Raw genomic sequence first — 17,572 nt, 5'->3', positions numbered from 1 at the left:
GCACAGTTCTCACTTTAGAAACGCTTGCCTTTTCACAGATCATCTTTCGCAAAATCGCTGATGTGAAGAAGGAGGAGGAGGAAAGGAGACATCAGAAGAATGAGGTGACGCTCTCCATTCCTGTGGACCACCCAGTCCGCAAACTCTTCCAGAAGTTCAAGCAGCAGAAGGAAATGAGGGCGCAAGGGTCCTTGCAGTCAGATCTGGAAAGGAACCAGTTCCAAGTGGAGCACCAGCTCCAACCGCTCTCTCACCAGCACCATCAGCAGCAGCAGCACCACCACCATCATCATCATCAGTCCCAGTACCAGGTGCACCATGCACTGCAACACCAGCACGGACCCCCTATGCAAAATGGGGCCCCTGGTTCAGGTGGAGGTGGTGGGAACGGTGGCCCCAGTGTTGTGACTGTCTCACAGATAACTCCAGTCCAGAGCTCCCTGGCCTACATTCAAAGAGAGGACTCTGGCCGCAGGGATGGACACGAGGCCTTGGAACTGAAACCCAGCTTGGGCATAGGTGACCAGAACTGCTTAAAGGTCACCAGTCCGGTCCGCCCCAGGGCAGGCAGGGGTGGACGGGGCTGGATGCGTCTCAGGAACACAGGGACTGGAGCTTCCCTCGCTCCTCCATCTGATCCAGAGCGGCAGCAGAGGGAGGAGGAATGGGGAGATGTTTCCCAGTCCCAGGAACTGCTCTCTGAGGATGGCAAGAACCAGGAGGCTGAAGGGAGAGGTCCTGGTAGAGCAGGAGATTCGGAAAGTAATGGCAATGGCAATTCCAATGAAGGTGGTGAAGGGGCTGATGAGAAGAGCGCCTTACACAAGACTGATTCTTGTGACAGTGGCATCACCAAAAGTGACTTGCGCATTGACAGAGCAGGTGACTCTCGCAGCCCCATGGAACGTAGTCCAATGGAACGAAGTCCATTTGAGCGGAGTCCCTTTGAGCAGCCCAGCCCTGGAACAGGGGTTCTGCCTCCACGAGGTCTTCCATTCCAACCTGTTCCTGAGCAGGCCCTCCTGCAGAACACCCTGCAGGAGGCCAAGATGGAGCTGAAGGGGGACATCCAGACACTTAGCAGTCGTCTGTCTGTGTTAGAAGCTCAAGTGGGCGAGATCTTGAGACTGCTTTCCGAGAAAAGACCCAGCCCACACCCACAGACTTTAACCCCCAAAACCAAACTCAAATGCCAGGATATCTTCACCGTCTCAAGGCCTGTTACCCCAGATGCAGAGAAAGATGATGGACCCTTTTGAATCAAGAGAGAACATTTATTTATAGGATATAAGTTGGTGGGTTTATTTATTTCAACTCTCCTTCTCACTTGACGATGGATGAGGAAACTGTTTAAGGAGGCAAGAATAGTTTCTATTGTAAATAGATGCATGTCCAGCTGGAATCTGGCCTGCCAATGAAGTCTACTCTAAGAATAGTGGTTGCTTGTATATTTATGCAGTCGACTGCATGCAAAACGATTTAAAGAGACACAGTTTTTATACTGGCCCCAGGCGCTGGACTATCTCTTTATTGACTGATATTTCAGGGCATTTATCTTCAAGAGCAGATGCACTGTGCCCTGCACACAGGTGCTCTGTAGCTGTAATAAGGCTTGGTTTGGTACTTTGGTGGTACTGCTTGAACAAAGCATCTCTGCAGACTGAAATAGCTGAAAGGGTGGCTCTAGTCTCTCCACACCCTTTTTCCACCACATATCCTGATATCTTTATTATTTAAGTATTTACAACACACTACAAATCACATGCATGCAGACCAGAGATGGAGATTTCAAAGAAATTCTATTGTTTTTCCTCTAATACATGTGAGGAGCAACCTATATGTAGCTTCAACTTTTTATTTTTCTCAACCTCTTTTTTACCCATGAAGCAATATCTTCATGGTTGATTTACCATTCAAAATTTGACATGTTGGGAACTGTGGGGTGGGTGGGTAAAATGCTTTAGTATGATATGAGTGCATGCTGGATGGATTTGTAATGCGGATTGGCATGATAGGGATAGGAAGCAATCATTTGCCTCATATTACTTATACAAATGAACATGTCAAACTCTTACTAAGGGCTGCATTTTGGAGAAAATCTCTTTGCAGTCTTAGAAGCATGAACATAATCACATCTATCTTAGCACAAGCATGAACAGTATTTTTCTGCATGATATCAACCAAGTTAGAGGGAGATACAATACACATGTTGGTTTGATACAGATTTTAAAATTTCAACAGCTTCATCCATTTTTCCCATTACTTTGTCTAAAAAACACTTTTACTGAATCCATGTTTTTCCATGTTTTTTATGCTGAAAATAATTTGTGTAATTCCATATTTGGGTTTTGGAAAAGTAGCTACAGACACTAAGGGAGTTCCAGAATAAATGTTTCTATCTAGAAAAGCATTGATATTTCCATATCAGTATTCTCAGATGCCCAGTAATGCACTACAGAGGGTTTGGTATGATAGAGTAACTCAACCTACTTGTGCTTTTTTCTGTGTACTTCATATTATTCTTGGTTTCTCTCAGTGTCCTTAAAAACAAGAGGGATTTCAAACAGCATCCAGCTCACAAGATGCTTACATGAAGGCCTTCACATACAATGCTACTTCATAATATCCAAGGATGCTGGGATTTGAGGGTGAATTAGAATTATAAGGTAAAATCTTAATGCAAATCTTTCACAGTCATCATCAAAACTCATTTAAAGAAATGATTAGGTGAAAAATCTAATTAATTACATTTTCCACTTACCCCAGCTTAGACATGTTTTGCTTCTGTAGTTTAAACCTGGAGCAACAAGGCTAACAATACCCATGAACACTAGAACTCACTAGTCACCAAAATAGCCCAAATCGTTTCTGCAAAAAACATCCCACCAATATAGCTTTTATTTCTAAATCTGTAAAAATATTCCACCAATATAGCTTTTTTCAAGCTACTCAACTTAACTTAAATTAAAAAATCAAACCAGATGGTTATGCATGATGTGAGGATGGACTCGATGATCGCTGTGTAGAACTGGATCATCAAGCTCTGCTGCAGATTGAATTTATCCAGCTGTTTTAGGAAGAACAATGTCAGCTGTGCTGTCTTGGCTAAGGGGACTGTGTTCCTCTCCCACTTCAGGGCCTTGAATATGGTGGTGCCCAGGAACTTGAGTGACTCCACCGTGAAAACCACAGAGCTGTTGATGTTGAGGGAAGGATAGGGAGGGTTGTGCCTGAAGTCCACCTCTATAGTTTTTCATGTGTTGAGCAGCAGGTGGTTGTTGTTGTTTTACCAGGAGACCAGCCGCTCAACGTTTTTTCTGTAGGTAGACTCATCATTGTCAGCTATAAGGCCCATCACAGTTGCATCATCTGCAAACTTCGGGATCTTGACAGCTGGTTCCTTAGAGACACCGGTATTAATGTAGAGGCTGAAGAGAAAGGGTGAGAGCACTGGGACGCCAGTACTCATAAATACAGAGGAATCTGATCCAAGATCAGTCCTGTTTTGTGAATACCAGCCGTGATGTCTGAAATGGCTGCTAGCAGTGCTGAAGTTTTGACTAGACTGTATGTCCTTTGTGAAGACCTGGATGCAGTTTAGTTGTGTTGAGAGAAGTTTTTGAAATGTAATTTTATAGGCGTTTTTTTTGGGCTGTTTGGTTGACGGTGTTTGTTAGCTCCAGTTTTAAAGTAAAAATAGCAAAATTTGGACGCCAACTGTGTCTTGGCTAAGCAAATATATCTGTGGTAAATGGGAAATTGGGTAAATTAGATTTTTCATCAGCATATTTCTTTAACGTCTAGATAGAATTAGTCAAATTTCCCACTGTGTACCTTTAGTTTTATAGAGGTTCCATATTAAAACAAAATACTAATGACCATCCTGCCTGCACACACATACACATACATTTAGTTCATTCAGATTCAATATTACAGTGAGTATGGTGTGAGTTGAATGACTAGGTGCCTGAATTTACCCCTCTTTATTTATTCAGTTTACTCGACTGGTCCGCACTCTGTATTCCCAATGCAGCACCGCACTTTTAAAGTAATGTAGATGGTTTTACCTTCTGACATTGCAAATGATCAGCTAACTGGAGCTAAACTTTGAACCATGTAAGTCTTGCGGGGCCAGACATGATCTCATAATGAGGTAATTTTGGTACAACCATGAGAACTTGTGGACTAAATGTAGGTAGGAATGTCAACTCATTAGGGTGGAAACAAACTGAGTACGAAATTTTGAAACCAGTCTTACAATTTGTGAAGACGGAGCTTAAAGTAGGGACAATGGTGTGTTCATCAGCACTGTTCAGTGAACAACAAGCCTGTCATTAGCCCCTGGATATAACATAAATTAGCATGACTGAAAAGTTCCCCCAAAAAACCTTCAAACGTTTTGTGTGAGAAGAGCACATTAAAGGCGGTAAAAATAAACATAATCTCTTATAATGGAAAGACAATTCCGTTAACCATTGATAAAATGGCACTAGCTAGCTTGTTTTGCTGGTGTTATTGATTGTGCTCTGGACATTAAAAGACCATGGACTAGAGGAGTTTGGGGGTGGGTTTTAGAGGGGGGTTCCAGAGTATTTCACCATAATCTAGCACCAAAAGTTTTAAGTCCCCAGCATTTTTGTCACAAGGATCATGTCTGTTCCCATGAGACTAAAACCATATCCATTTATAAATATTTGTAAAATTGTTTGTAGTGCAATTTGTTTATTTATATGTTTCTGCAGAAAATGAGCCTGTTAAATAAGTTGGCCTTAACTATGACAAGCAATAACCTTCCAGTTGAATTTGTCAGCTCATGCAGTTAGCAAGTAGAAACATAAGAAATGAGATGAGTATGATTAAACTACGTAAGTACATAACTATGAGTGTGATGATAGAAGTCTGGCACTTAATGTGTCCACAAGCCTCCTACTTTGACAGGAAATCTAACTGACATGCAAACCAAACAACCACAAAACATTGTTTTTGAGTGATGTGTAAGGGAGGTGATTTTTTAAAATGGGTCTATAGCAAAAACGCACCTGCAGTGATATGCAGCAGCAAACATGCAAGGATGTCCATCTTTCTCCAAAACTCTCAAAGCATGCAGAGTAACAGTAACATCTCGATAGATAGTGCATGGAAGTGTGCACACAAGGACCTGCAGATAGCCAATCAGAATGCAACTGAAAAAATCCTGATGGTTGTGACCAGCTTAGCATACTATAGAAATGACACCCCTATGGGTGGAGCATTTGAGGATAAGTCTACATTACTACTAAACCTAAAATCGGTCTGAAATTTTGACTAAATCTAACAAACCGATTGGCTGAAGTGTTATATGTTTTTTTTTCTCATGGAAATTGCGGACAGTCAATAGCAGTAAAAATTTCATAAATGCCCAACTTCTCACTGTCATCACAGTTTCCATCCACCCATTGTGCACCATTCTCCATGTTTCAGTTTAGTGAGGTTTCAAGATTGTGTTCTGACAGTTGCACATCATAAAAACTATGTAATAGCTTATTTTTAACGGAGTATGGTCACTTGAGAGGTATGAATAATGATTAATTTAACTTTTGCTGGACATTTACCTTATTACCTAAACAATAATTACTTCACACTCCCAAGGCACTAACCTTCAGAGTGGACTTCTTCCTTCATGTGCAAGAGAAAAATGCTAAATTAGCATCACTGAATTATTTTTGCTCCTTTTACCCTTGTACATTCCATGGGTTGTTCCTATTCTGTAAAACTCAACAGTGAGGAACACATAAATAGTAACATGTATGTTTATAGAGACTTTGTGCACATCGAGATAACCAATGCTATACAATCTAATAGTGTTAAAAAAGATGACTACATACGCCAGTGCAATTTATTCACTGCGAAGACCTCAGTGTTCCAGAGATGTAGTACAGTTTGAGGAAGCCAGCAAGGGTCTTACCCTGCCAGGCATCACTACTTTACCAAGCGGGAGGGGTTGGAGACTGCCTCCATTTCCCTGATGCACACTGGAGCCGTACACAAAGCCGTCATGGCACAGGGAGGCTCCAGGCATTTGACTGCATGCTGCATTTTTGACCTGTACAAAACTTGATGCCAATGAGAATGATATTTGCCTGCCAAAGCAGCGTTTTGCTGTGACGTTCATGCACACACACATCCAGACAAGATGTATGGGGGCCTGGGCCAGGGCATATGGAAGACTATGTAGTGCTGGGAAGAGTAGAGCATGCAATAAGTGATACTGTACCAACAACAATTGTGTCCAAGGGCAGTAATGTATTATAATCGATATAATAATGTAGTAGATATTCATACAGTACAGTGAAAATTCAGAGACCCACCACTTATTTAAATTTTCTACATAAAGAACAATTTATATGACAGACTATTTACATTCAAAGAAATCTGTATGGACATTTTTCCACACCTCCAGTCCGGTTCCACACCACTATTTCCTTTGTTTGCACATCCTTTCAGACTCATGGTGTTGCGTTGTCTTTTCACAGTGGAAGGATGGACAGAAACACCTGTAGATTTTTTTCTGATCTGAATCAAGAGGGGAGCTTTATTTTCTTCTCTCTCTCAAAGATGAAAGCTGAAAGTACTGTTTATCTGGTGGTCTACCGGGTCTTACTTGGTTGGTAGGAGAGCCATTTTCTCTGTATCTTTTAATAATTTTCTGAACTCCAGTTTTGGAAACTCCTGTCATTTTTGATATTTTCCTTTAACATTCCTCTTCCTTATGCAAGTGAAATATCTAAACTCTTCAGAAATGTCTCCAATAACGACTTGTACTCTAGTTGCTTTTTTGACTGGAAATTAAATAAATGAATGGTGGTCTCTGACTTTTGCACATGATGTACTTAAAACTGAGTTTTATTTTAAAATTGAAGGTATTATAATTGGGCATGATGGTGTTAGCCCATATTCTGTATCACACTTTCTGTTTGATCTGTCTTTGTCGCCCACATAGCAAGCGGTGGATGACCATTGACAACTATTAGCCTTTGTTTAGAAAAGAACAGAAATAAGCAACACATACAGTTAAAGCCAGTGAAGTTCCTGCCTATTGGCTTCTTATATTATTGTGCATTATTGTATAGTCAATTGTTTTTCTGTTCTTTTACTATGTAAAAGCTGAAAGTGTGCTGAAATTATTGTCCATGGAAATTGACGAGATTGCATTGAAAATTAAAATCAATTAATACACTGGACAGGACTATTTATGGGCACAGCATACACTTATTGCAAATGTTGTTAAAGGCCTTTTTTGGCTGCAGGACTGTGCCCAGGCTCTTTGTCTTTGATGGAGTGACCACTGCGTTTATTAACCTCTTTTTCACTGTACATGAGACTTCCTTTTTATCAGAGTGTATAAAGATATTCTGACAATGTTGGAGGGGTGGGTGGGAGGGGACAAAGTGTTTATTTTTACCACACTGGCATGAATAAAACCATAATTTGTTATATACAGTGTACTACACTGGTGTTAAAAATAAATATACTAATTGTGCTAAGTTTGTTGTTTGTTGTTTATTAATCAAGTATCAAATGCACAGAAACGTTTTTTATATAACTGCAAAGTGCAATGTTTCATATCTTTAATACTGCAGCATGAGTGATTTATTGTAGAGAAGGAAACATATAGATTTTTAAAAATGAAATATGCTTCCACTAAGCCAATAAGTACACAGCTTACAATCTCAAACCTTGTTCTGCACAGAAGACTTTCAGAAAAATAATTCATTTTAGTGAGGCCTTCCTTGTCATATTAAATTCTCAGAAGGCACACTGACCCACATTAGATTAAAAATATTGAATCTATATATGTAACAGAACCTTGAGGGTTCTGACAGCACACCTGTTTCCTTGACGACTGCATGCGTACATAGTGCAGTAGGCCTTTGTCTCCATGGAAATCTCATGGCTGGGCTAAGATAGTGACCTGAGGGCTTTTGACTTGGGGCAGAGAGTCCATAATCAGCTCCCTGATGACTTATAGTGACCAGACAGAGATTTTGCTGTGTGACCAAGGCAGTCTGTGCCATAGAGTGCCCGCAATTTCCTCCGTCTTCTCCAATGCTCTATACTATAAGCGAGGATTGTAGGACTTATTATAGCTCAATGCTGTGGTGCCATGGTCAGTGAGCATGACTGTTCTTCCTGTATCGCTTATGTTTGTAATCAGAAATAGCTGTAAGGTCACATTTGATTTAGCTATTTGGGGAAAGTACTGTCAAATTGTTTTTATCTTGCAGGATTATCTCTGGGAAAGAAACTGAAGGTGTAGGTGGACACTGGATCTGTCCACCCAGGGCTACTCTACACTGCTTTTTAAAATGATGCCAGGGTTTTTCACATCTGCACGTCAATGTGACGGTGAGAGAGCAATGCAGTTGTCAAAAATATAATACAGTGACGCATTTGTCAAAATATTTGATGACCTTTCTCCCATACAGTATGTACAGTGTCTGAGAGAGAAGCAATAATACATCAAAGTTTTGAATGTTACAATTACATTGCATCATGAAGCAAACACACTTGATTACCCGCAGCTGGCAAGCACTGTAGCTAGGCCTATAGCAGAAATACTTGCAAGCATTTCATTACACCTCTTAGATGTTTAAAACACAAAAAAAGTTTTTGCTCTTTACAACATGTTGCACACTGGACAGATAATGATTCAACAGTTCTATTCTAAGCTTCAGGCAGGATTTTACAAAACTGCATCACTGTAATGGGGAGCAAGGAGGCGGACGCATATGCGGAGATAAGAGAGATTTATTATGGGCAAATCCAGGGCCATGGTCAAGACGTTCCAGGGTCATAGAACCAACATGGATTGAACCGGGGGCAGACATGACAGACCAACAAATAAACAGGTTCAAACAACACACAGTAACCACAATAACCAACAAACAGCACGATCCAACAAAGCAAACATCAGCACAAAGACCAGCTACCACAAGAGGCAAACACAGGGCTTAAATACACATCAAAACGAGGGAAAGGAGGAAAACTAGTGGAGACAATCAGGGGCGGAGTCATGAAACGAGGGGGCTAAACCAAAACAAACGCACATGGAAGATCAAAACAAAAAGCACATGGAGTGGGAGGAGCCCATCATGATAATCAAGTCATATCAGCTTTCAGTTTAGTTTAGTGAGCACTGTAAAGGTACATAGTGGGCATTCTAGCATTCCCTTTGTCACAGTACCTAAAACCACATTATGGATTTTGGCTTTATTTTGCTTTTACTATCTATTTTTTATTTTTCTTCAGCAAATATATGTTCTATTACAATAGCTGTAGCTTGTCTCTTGCACAAAAAAAGCATTTCAGACTTTCCAAACAGTGTATTGTGGTCGGTGCAGAATACACTTGTGTAGCATTGTTATTTTTAGAGTCATGCTATCCTGAGGAGCTGAAAGTGCTGCCCACACAATGTTCCGCACTACCACTGTTATGATAGTTTGGAAATAATTTCAGGGAGAGATGCGCAGCCTTGATATTAAATTACTGTTTACTCTGTACTGCGTTTACTTGGTGATAGAAGACGTTTGGTGCAAGAAAATGGCTCTTCCTCAGAATATCTGCATTCAGCCCACACATTTTAACACTGTATGATGTTTTGCCAAATACCACTGTCTTTGCATAAAGAGAACAGATTTTTTTCTCCTTTCAGTACTGACTAGAGTGGGATGTTAACACTGTCTGCCAGCTTTCTAGGGGCAGACCGCCAGTGATTCATTTTAATCTAATTAGCACATCAAATGTTTCAAACGTCTTGTCCATACTCTGAAACATATTGCTGATCATCCTGTAATGATGCTATATATATATATATATATATATATATATATATATATTTTTTTTTTTTTTTTTTTTTTCTGCTGTACTGTTCAGTTGCTTGTTAACACAAATAGCTAATCAGCTAATCATATGGCCACAACTCAATGCATTTAGGCCTGTAGAGGTGGTCAAGACAACTTGCTGAAGTGCAGACAGAGCATCAGAATGGGGAAGAAAGGTGATTTAAGTGACTTTGAATGTGGCATGGTTGTTGGTGCCAGACGGGCTGGTCTGAGTATTTCAGAAACTGCTGATCTACTGGGATTTTCACACACAACCATCTCTAGGGTTTACAGAGGATGGTCAGAAAAAGAGAAGATATCCAGTGAGCGGTCAGTTGTGTGGACGAAAATGCCTTGTTGATGTGAGAGGTCAGAGGAGAATGGGCAGACTGGTTTTGATAGAAAGACAAAAGTAACTCAAACAACCAAGCAAAATCTCTGAGCAATTTTTCAAACAACTTGTTGAAAGTGTGCCATGAAGAATTAAGGCAGTTCTGAAGTCAAAAGGGGGTTCAACCTATTAATTGTTCCTAATAAAGTGGCCAGTGAGTGTATGTATATGTATTTATACCCTGATTTGACTTGGAATCTGTTTCTGTTTTTGTATATGGTACTAATGATACCATATATGTCTGTAACTGCTAAGGTGTGAATCTTTAGACTGACTAAGATTAACGCTTAACATTATTAACTTTCGATTCGGAGGGCGAGTTGTGCTTCTGTAGAGCTCTAAATACATACAACACTTAAAATTGTTGGAAGAAAACCTTGTATCTACATTTTTGACATTTTTCAGTTTTTAACATAATTTGAAGATGTCAGCTGCATGTTACACTGTGTGTAAATTTCATGAATGGACCAAAAGAAATTACCCAAAATGGCTTGGAAAAAAGTCTGGTTTTGTTGCCTTACATTAAAAGTAAAAAAGGTTTTTTTCTTGTCCTGTAAAGTGACCATTTTGGAGATACAAGGTTTTCTTGTGACAACAGCAATATATTGGTTTGGCTCAGGTAAGTTCTCAAACAGAACTTTTTGAAAGCTTGCCATGCTGACCTCTAACAAAAAATCACAACCCCAAGAATTTATAAGAAAGCTCAGAAAAAAAGCTTACTCAGGGGGTTAGGATGATCTTCGCAGGCCAAACCAAACAAAGGTATTGAATGGAGCTCCACCACTCCAGAGAACATAATTATACTGCTCCGCGGCCCAATGCTGAGGCACTTATTACCCCTCTAGCCAACACTTGCCAATTGGACACGGTGTTGTTAGGCTCACAGCATCCCACTCTATCGGCAATGCTTTTTCTATGGATATTATACAAGCTTTTTCTGACATACCTCTGTCAGCATTGGGTGCACCTGAAAGTAGCTGAATTCACTAATTATAAGGTATGTTTGGATACTTCAGGACATATAGTGTACAGTACAGAATGCTGATACCTACAGCATCCCTCATCAGTTGCCTGTCAGAGAACACATTCATGCGTTGGTACTCTTGCATTTCTGACTGTAGACTGTCTCCTCTCCATTTGGGAGATGCTGGCTAAGCAGAGTTCCAGCACTGTGAGCTGCTCTTCTGGGACAGAACACAACTAATGATGACAGCATAAGATCTCCCTGAATGGCACACCCCATCTTGGCTGTGTGGGAAGATGGGGAGGTGAAAGTTGGAGTTCTGCACTTTCAGAAAACTGATACTCTGCCTTAGTTATGTGAATGTGAAGGAAGCTGTTGCTCTGATATTACAAGTAATTCATTTCTGCAATTTTATAATGTTTGTCTTCACTGGTAATCCCAGTGCACTTTGTTTGCTCAGACTAGTTTAGATTAAATACTTCATGAAGAAAATGCTTTCTCCAGCTCTGTACAGTTTGCTTTTTTGTCTCCAGGTTCATGCCTAAGGACAAAGTGTAACCCACAAAGGAAAAAGTTCTGCTCCAAATATACGCCTCCTGAGCACGCATTCAAACGGTCTGCATCCTGAACACATGGAGAGCAGTGGTTCCAGGTACAAGATCGTCATTTATTCTATCTAGGACAAAAAGATCATACAGGCAGGAAAGACAGTCTTTGAGTAATCACAGTGTAGAACTGCAATCTACCACATTACCACAGAGCTGCACCATAGCAATTATTTCTGATAGGGCCACTGTGTATCCATGGTTACAGTAGCTGGAGCCCATTCTACCAGCTCTGATCCACCTGAGACACAAAACCTTGCGAAAAGAGAACGAAGCACCCTGGAAAGCCAGCTGTCTCTGGTAGACAAGATTTCAAAAAAATTAAATAGTAAATTTCATCAGCTCAAATTCCAATTTACAATATGTTGGACAAGAGAAGAACTGACTATTCAGAACAATTAACAGTCTCTAGTTTTCTTCAGTGAAGTCAGTATACCTATATTAATGTATTTATGTATTTAAAATTTCTATGCTCTCAAAATTAAGTCCACTAATAACATTTGCGTAGTTTAATATATCAAAATCAATCACAATTCATTTTTACAGAACCATTTTCCACCTTCTCTTTATAACTTAATATTAAACTGATTGCTTTTCTTATTTACTTACTGTATCTTTAAGAATAACTATTTTAAAAATCACTATTAAAATGCAATAAATTACTAGTTGCATTAATGTACCATAATTACAGTCCAAACAAGATTACTGTGACATACAGTAGCTGTATTCCGTTTTACACTTAGAGTAATAAGCTGTAGTAATCTCCTGCATTTTTATAAAACTGTAAAGAATGCTGGTTTTCATGACATCACAAAAAAATAAAATAGTCCTTTAAAGAACATTGTTTGGTTTTTATCCCACTACATTCAAGCAAACAACCACTTATCTTTATCTTTAAGAATGTTTCTGATGAAGCTTGTGTGGAATTTTTTTTCCATTCCACATAAAGATATTCTAAGAATGAAAACCTAAAATAGAGCTATAGACCTAAATGAGGACTGTGTACTGCCCACGGCATTTAAATCTGAAACATACTGCAGTGTATGTGGCTTCCAATAATCTAGACCTGCTGAACGTTCTATGTTAGTGGTTTAATGAAAAGTAATGGCCTGGAAAGGAGGAATTAAGAAGATACTTAATGGACAGTGAGACGATGCTTAAATCCACATTTATCATGTGCAGCATTTGCCTGAAAGCAAAAGCTCATACAGTAACAATGACAGGTGACACTGTATTTGAAGGCTACCTACATAGGGACTTCATTAAACATGAAAAATGTATTTAGATTAGGTCAGTATTCCCAAAATGATGTTTTAACTGAATGACATCATATGCCATTGGAGGTAAAGCCATCTGTCATCATTTTGCTTAGCTAAGTCACTGTCTTAATTAGCATTGCTTGGGAATGATACAGTGATATAATTCATCATTGTTGCCAAAAATATTTGAACTCTATTTTTGTCATTTTTCTTTTTCTTTTTTTGGCAGAATTTGAAAAACCTAGTTACTCTTTGTGGTGTGTTACAATGTCATGATGAATGGACTAATACAAATGCTCCAAAATGACTTGGAAATAAATCTTATTACATTAAGTTTCATCATAAGTTAAGAATATGTCTCCCTCTCCTTTAAAGTTACCATTTTGGAGATGCAAGCTTTTGTTCTGACAGCCACAAAATGAATACCAATGCAACCTGCTTTATAAAACATCTTAATCTTTCAAACACCGATATAAGCTATTTATAAACACCCAAGTATTGTTTATAAATGCATCTTTCAGTGCTTATGCATGTGTCCTAAAGTCCCTGATAGGTAGCCTTCAGATAAAGAGTTACCCAGTGATCTTAGTAAGCTGAATGAATTGTGTTGCTCTTGTCACAATAATGAGATCGTCCTTCCCTTTAATCCTAAATGAATTTGTGTTTCTCTGCTTTTAGAGTTTTCATGCTCTTATTTAAAAGATGTAAATTTCTTTCTACTGTTCATTACCTTTGGTCCTTTTTAATCTAATTAAGATTTTCAGCATGATGCTTAAGCACTGTACTGCCTATTTACAGGCATTAGTTTAGCTATTTTTTGAGCTTATTCCAAAAAGTAATAAAGCAAAATGAGTTGACTGCAATTATGCCTTGCACTATTGCCAGTAATACTCTGTGTGTTTATTGAGAATACACACCATTACACACACAGTGTACGACACACACTTGGCCAGATTTTACACCCTGGAGTTCAAGACTGTTTCGTATCTGCTGGTATGTTAATGCAATCTCAGTAAAAAGAAATTAAGTATTAACATGCTCTCTAAGGACTCATTATATCAGTTACTCAAAAATTATGTCTTGAACAGCCTTGGTCAGATGGTCAGAGAGCTTTTAGGTCATTCAAATCTAGCAAAATGTGTCCTAGTTGTGTCCTATTGAGCTCAGATTTCTCTTTTGAATGCATTTCCACTTTTCTGCAACACTGACCACAATGCATCCTTGAATACTTTAGGTGACGCACAAGGCCTGGGTCTCAAAATTGCTCTTTAATCTTTGTATCATGGTAATGCATGAACAATGTATTCATGCCCAGAAGTCAATCAGTGGCCTAAATGAGGCTTAATGTACTGGTTTTTATGATTTTAAAGGTTAATTTTAATAATAATAATAATAATAATAATAATAATAATAATAAATAAGAAAGAAAACATCCCTCCCAAGGACAGTTGAGCTGGATGAATATTTTGACTGTTTTGTCTAAAACAGAACTTGTTAGAAAGGTTGTCTGTTTTGCTATGTATGCTAATTGCTAACGTTAGCTCAAGGCTTCCTTTGCACTTGGCCAGGCATCTTCATATAGCTTTTGGAAGGTGCATAATTCCTGCTAAGTAAACTGAATTTTTTTCCCCCGCAGGCTTGTTACAAGGTCCACAAACCACTGGCAACCGCCAAACTGATTTAATATTTTGAAGATGGACCAGTCGATAGGCTCCTTGTACAGACTTTGTCCCTAATTCTGAGTCTGTTAAACTCCCTACTGACTTTACCACGCTAGAGAGTGAAAGCATGGAAACATAGTACTCCCATTTGCCACTGCCTTCTCTTCTCTCCACTAGTTCTCCCACCATCCTTCTCCCCACCTCAGCTCTTACACAGATGGATACCCAGCGTCCTTGGCTGTCAGAGGTGATGCCAGTCTTGAATATGGCCATCAAGACCCATTCCTGACTCAAAGTGACAGTGCCATAACAGTGTGTGTGTGTGTGTGTGTGTGTGTGTGTGTGTGTGTGTGTGTGTGTGTGTGTGTGTGTGTGTGTGTGTGTGTGTGCGTGTGTGTGTGTGTGTGTCTTGAGCAGCAGCACAGACTAGTTTTTGTTCAGGAACGATGGCGCATTGAAACTGTTTTGACATTTAATCAGTATAAACAGCACACTCTGTCACTGCCCTTCCACTTGCCATGCTACAGCCTAGTTGCCATGGTTGAAGAGACTTGCTATACGTGCTGTAGGCCTTTCAGAAGAGAAAATAAGAATACAGCTTTTTAGCTGCACTCAATGCAGGTATACAGTCTATAATTGTTTGCTATGAAAAAGCTAAAATTAGTGGTATTAGAATGTCTGTATGCAGTCAGTCATTAGTGTTTCAGTGTCCAAAGGTAGCCTGTAGTAAACTTCTGACAGACATTTTAGACCAAAACCAGTGGAGAACCCTCAGGGAATTCTAGGCCATATAATTTCTTTGAAATAATAAAAAAGATGTCTGTCATTTTACTTCATTTTTATTTAATATAGTCATCATGCTTGTTGTATTTAAACTCTGCAAGAATTGCGGTTAAGATTTCATTGTTAAGATTTGGTTGGAACATAAATGGTTCAATTCTTGTTAAATTGTTATATTCTTGTTAACAAACCTCTAACAAAAACTGATCAGCATTTTGTTTTCGCAACAGTATCTTGGTAGGTACAGCCAAGCTCGCTCTCCCATTGGTTAGGACTTCAGGAACTGAACTGAAGGCCTAAAGTGGCAAATTAACCACTGACATTATTAGGACTTGACAGTTCCTATATTGTTTTGTGGACCAATTCTGATAAAATAATGTCACTCTAGGCCTTCAGAGAGTCATACATCACTAACTGTTGAGTACAAGTGGTAACCTAACAAAGTTTCAGTCAGGTGTGAGAAATGGAAAATGGCGTAAGCAGCCCTATGCCTGGACTTTCTGAAAACTGATGTAAGATAAAAATATATGTTAATGTATATATATGAACCTTTAAATAAAAGATGGAATACTCTTGTCTACGGGTGCTAGCAGAAATTAACATAATCCAAAGATGTTTTTTTCTCACTTTAACATTTATGGCCAGAACTGAAGGTCTAGTTCGAAAAGTCATGGTTCAACACTGACAAACACAATAATGCAAAAAAAAACTCATAAAAGAATACTTTGAGTTGTTCAAATTGGTAGCCTTAGAAATCACAATGACATTGTGACCAGCAGCCAGTTTAAGAGAAAAGCATACAAGAAACTTAGACATCAGAAATGTTTGATTAAAATCTTGAAATATGCCCATTGTGTATCTGAAATCAATGAAAGTGCACTATTGGATTATATACAACTCACATTAGAAAGTGGATAGCACTAATGGATGTCCCAAGCAGAATCTGCTTATTTTCTTGCATCCTAGTCTATCGCCCAGACACATTTTTTTGTTGAGTTGGGCTGAGCATTCACTCTTTTGTTTTATAGTTGTCACTGTAGCCATTGACAATAGTGCATTTAATCTCTTTCAAGAACCCAAATAGGGCAAAATTAAGCTAATCAATCGTAAAACCAGACATTGACTAAAGTTTATTTTATTGAATTGTCTCTTTTTTCATACATCAGAATGGGTAGGACAATAAATTTATGTATAATAGATGTGAATTTTATACAATTATAGGCGAGTAAAAGATGGCATCGCCTTGTACAGTGTAATCACTTTTACTGCACAGCTTGCAGCAGGCTTCAGGGACTGCAGAACAACTGAGTAGTATTCCCCTCACTGATAGTACTGAGAGTAAAGGCAAGGTTTACCCTGCTCACATGTATAGGTACTGTCCAAATGACTAAAAACCTTATGTGTGGCTTTAAAAGTATAGATAATATTCCCCCTTGGAGGCTTCTTATAGAGTTTGGTCATAGATGTTAGCAATAGATGTTAGCAATGAGGAATTGACCACAATTGGAATAACACAGAATCTTTCTAATAATCACAGATATTGTTATTTGGCCCTGCTTAATATACATCAGAGAAACTGGAATGTACAGATGGATTTGTTCACTGTTTGTCAGAAATTCACTAACCTCAGTGTTTATACTGGGGGGCAAGATTAAAGTGTGTGTGAGCAACAATCCAAGGCCTTTAGGCTTTTATGAAGCATTTTTTACTTTTGGCTAGTACAGTGGTCAAGCAATCACTTCATGCTGCATTACGTCTGTCTGCAGGCTGAAAAAAGACACAGTTTAATGATTTCATTATTGCCACAGTCATACTACAATACGGCCACTTTATTAGGTACAATTGCTGTTCAATTGCTTGTTAACACAAATAGCTAATAAGCCAATCACATGGCTGCAACTCACTGCATTTAGGCATGTAGACGTGGTCAAGACAACTTGCTGAAGTGCAAACTGAGCATCAGAATGGGGAAGAAAGGTGATTTAAGTGACTTTGATTGTGGCATGGTTGTTGGTGCCAGATGGGCTGGTCTGAGTATTTCAGAAACTGCTC

At 39.1% G+C, this 17,572-nt stretch overlaps 1 protein-coding gene across 1 annotated transcript in view; it reads left to right on the top strand.

Annotated features, from left to right (window-relative positions):
• kcnh5a (potassium voltage-gated channel, subfamily H (eag-related), member 5a) overlaps positions 1-7,400 on the top strand; it is a 152,195-nt gene extending 144,795 nt beyond the window's left edge. The window contains exon 12 of the mRNA XM_017710492.2: positions 39-7,400. Within this exon, the coding sequence (XP_017565981.1) occupies positions 39-1,259 (1,221 nt within the window). The 3' untranslated portion in view covers positions 1,260-7,400. The remainder of the gene's footprint in view (positions 1-38) is intronic.
• Positions 7,401-17,572: the final 10,172 nt, after the last annotated feature.

Source organism: Pygocentrus nattereri, chromosome 4 (assembly GCF_015220715.1).
Source record: "Pygocentrus nattereri isolate fPygNat1 chromosome 4, fPygNat1.pri, whole genome shotgun sequence".
Classification (NCBI taxonomy): domain Eukaryota; kingdom Metazoa; phylum Chordata; class Actinopteri; order Characiformes; family Serrasalmidae; genus Pygocentrus; species Pygocentrus nattereri.
This window is presented reverse-complemented; position numbering and strand designations above follow the sequence as displayed.